This window comes from Centroberyx gerrardi, chromosome 10 (assembly GCF_048128805.1).
Source record: "Centroberyx gerrardi isolate f3 chromosome 10, fCenGer3.hap1.cur.20231027, whole genome shotgun sequence".
NCBI classification, from domain to species: domain Eukaryota; kingdom Metazoa; phylum Chordata; class Actinopteri; order Beryciformes; family Berycidae; genus Centroberyx; species Centroberyx gerrardi.
Window position 1 is genome coordinate 3,201,248 of NC_136006.1, and position 1,922 is coordinate 3,203,169.

General features: G+C 47.0%; 1 protein-coding gene across 1 annotated transcript in view; it reads right to left on the reverse strand.

Moving 5' to 3' along the window:
* Positions 1 to 870: 870 nt before the first annotated feature.
* The window catches only part of sucla2 (succinate-CoA ligase ADP-forming subunit beta), a 22,389-nt gene continuing 21,337 nt past the window's right edge, over positions 871 to 1,922 (reverse strand). The window contains exon 11 of the mRNA XM_078286179.1: positions 871 to 915. Coding sequence (XP_078142305.1) covers positions 871 to 915 — 45 coding nt within the window. The remainder of the gene's footprint in view (positions 916 to 1,922) is intronic.

A 1,922-nucleotide genomic window follows, 5' to 3' on the forward strand; every position in this document is an offset into this window, starting at 1 on the left:
CACTTCACTGTCACGTCCACAGCTTTTCATTTAGGCCGTCTGATTGGGCGATTCAGAACGCAACACATGTCTGTATAAGATCCCATAGATGTATAATACATACTGTAACTATGCAAAGCACTTTGTAACTCTGCTTTAGGTTTAAGTGTCATTTAAATCAAGTTTGTCATATTTTTACTAACCCTTAACGGAGGAAAGTGAGGAATAACAGTTTACCATCCCACTTGAACCCCCCCCACAACACACACACACACACACACACACACACACACACACCCCCCTCAAACACACACACACAAAACAAAGGAAGCAGAAAACCAACCACAGGAACACTGGTGTTCTCCGTATTATTATTCTAGTTTTTTTTTTGCCGTACTCCTCGAGAGAAGCATAAATATTTTACAGCGTGAGAACATCGGTTCAGTTATTTACAAGAAGATATAATAAATGACTTACACTCACAATGCTGATTTGTGTTCTGAGGGCTGGAGGAGGAGGGAGGGGGAGAGAAGAGAGAGAGAGAGAGAGATGAGAGGAAGAGAGAGAGAGAGAGAGAGAGAGAGAGAGAGAGAGAGAGAGAGAGAGAGAGAGAGAGAGAGAGAGAGAGAGAGAGAGAGAGAGAGAGAGAGAGAGAGAGAGACTAGTCGTTTTACCGTTCTGCTGCCAGGACACTTTCCCACCCGTTTTCTGGCAGCTTACGTTCGGCTTCGCAAAGAACTGAGAGAACAATGGCCGCCGCTGCGTGCGTGGCGTGGCGTGGCGTAGTGTGGCGGCAGACTACGCGACAGGCAGCCGATGCAGAAATCCCCTTCAGTTCATCAAGTCTCTCATGAAGGTTTTACAGTAGACAGTACAGGACTAAATGAACACCTAGTGTCTCTCCACCGGCCGGTACATTCCTCTAACTTTCAGCAGCTGAAAACAGAGCAAATGCTCATTTGAAAAAAATTAAAAAAAATCAATCCTCCGGAGCAAAAAGAGCTGCAGGATTCAGCAAGCATGAGATAGACAGTGGACTTCTACACCGGCTGCAGCTGTGAGCTCCGGACCGAGAGCGACAGGATGACGGAGACGTCGGACCTGCGGCAGAGGCTGCCGATGGAGATTCTGGTTGCGTAACGCAGAAGAAGAAATCCTTTTGAAGCTTGTATATGATCATATGGACAGATGCAGCAGCAGAAGGCGGCACATCAGACAGACAGAGAGAGAGAGAGAGAGAGAGAGAGAGAGAGAGAGAGAGACAGAGAGAGAGATCAGGATCCTCTGGAGCAAACAGGAGTGTAATATTTCTATCCAACGCAGCGAGAGAGACGCGGGGGAGCGAGGGGAAGGCGGGAATTTGCGCGCCGCTAACGTCGGCTGGCGGACGTTTAGCGCCGCTCCTCCTCTCCCTCCTCTTCCCCCCTGAGGGCCTTTCCTGGAGAAGTTCAACTCCAAAAAATAGGAGCGCTGAATAATTCATAAGCTTCTTAAAAAAAAAAAAAAGAAGAAAAAACACGAGCTCAGATAAATCACCGCCGGCCAGGTTAACAGAAATAAGCTTTCAGAAATAATATTACAGACAAATACGTGTGTGTTGTGTAAGCCGTGCCAGAGGCCTTACGGGTAGTGTTAGGAGTGGTTACCGTGGTTACGAGGGACACGCCTCCACATTGGAAGAGTGACATACAAAACAAAATGGAGTCTCTTCTTGAAAAGGAGTTTCAAGACACTCCGCCTTGGAAATCCTCCTTTTTTTCCCATTTCCTGTGTTTTGACATGAAGGATGAAGGAAGAGGTGATAATAATACATTCTCTCGTTTGTCGCCACTCCTCCAACATGGCGGCGGTGCTAAACTCTCTCCAGACATTCAGTGACAGACGAGCCGCTACTCAGCTGCATTTTTAAATCAGGTTTTTGAGAGAGAGTGAATTCTCCTGAG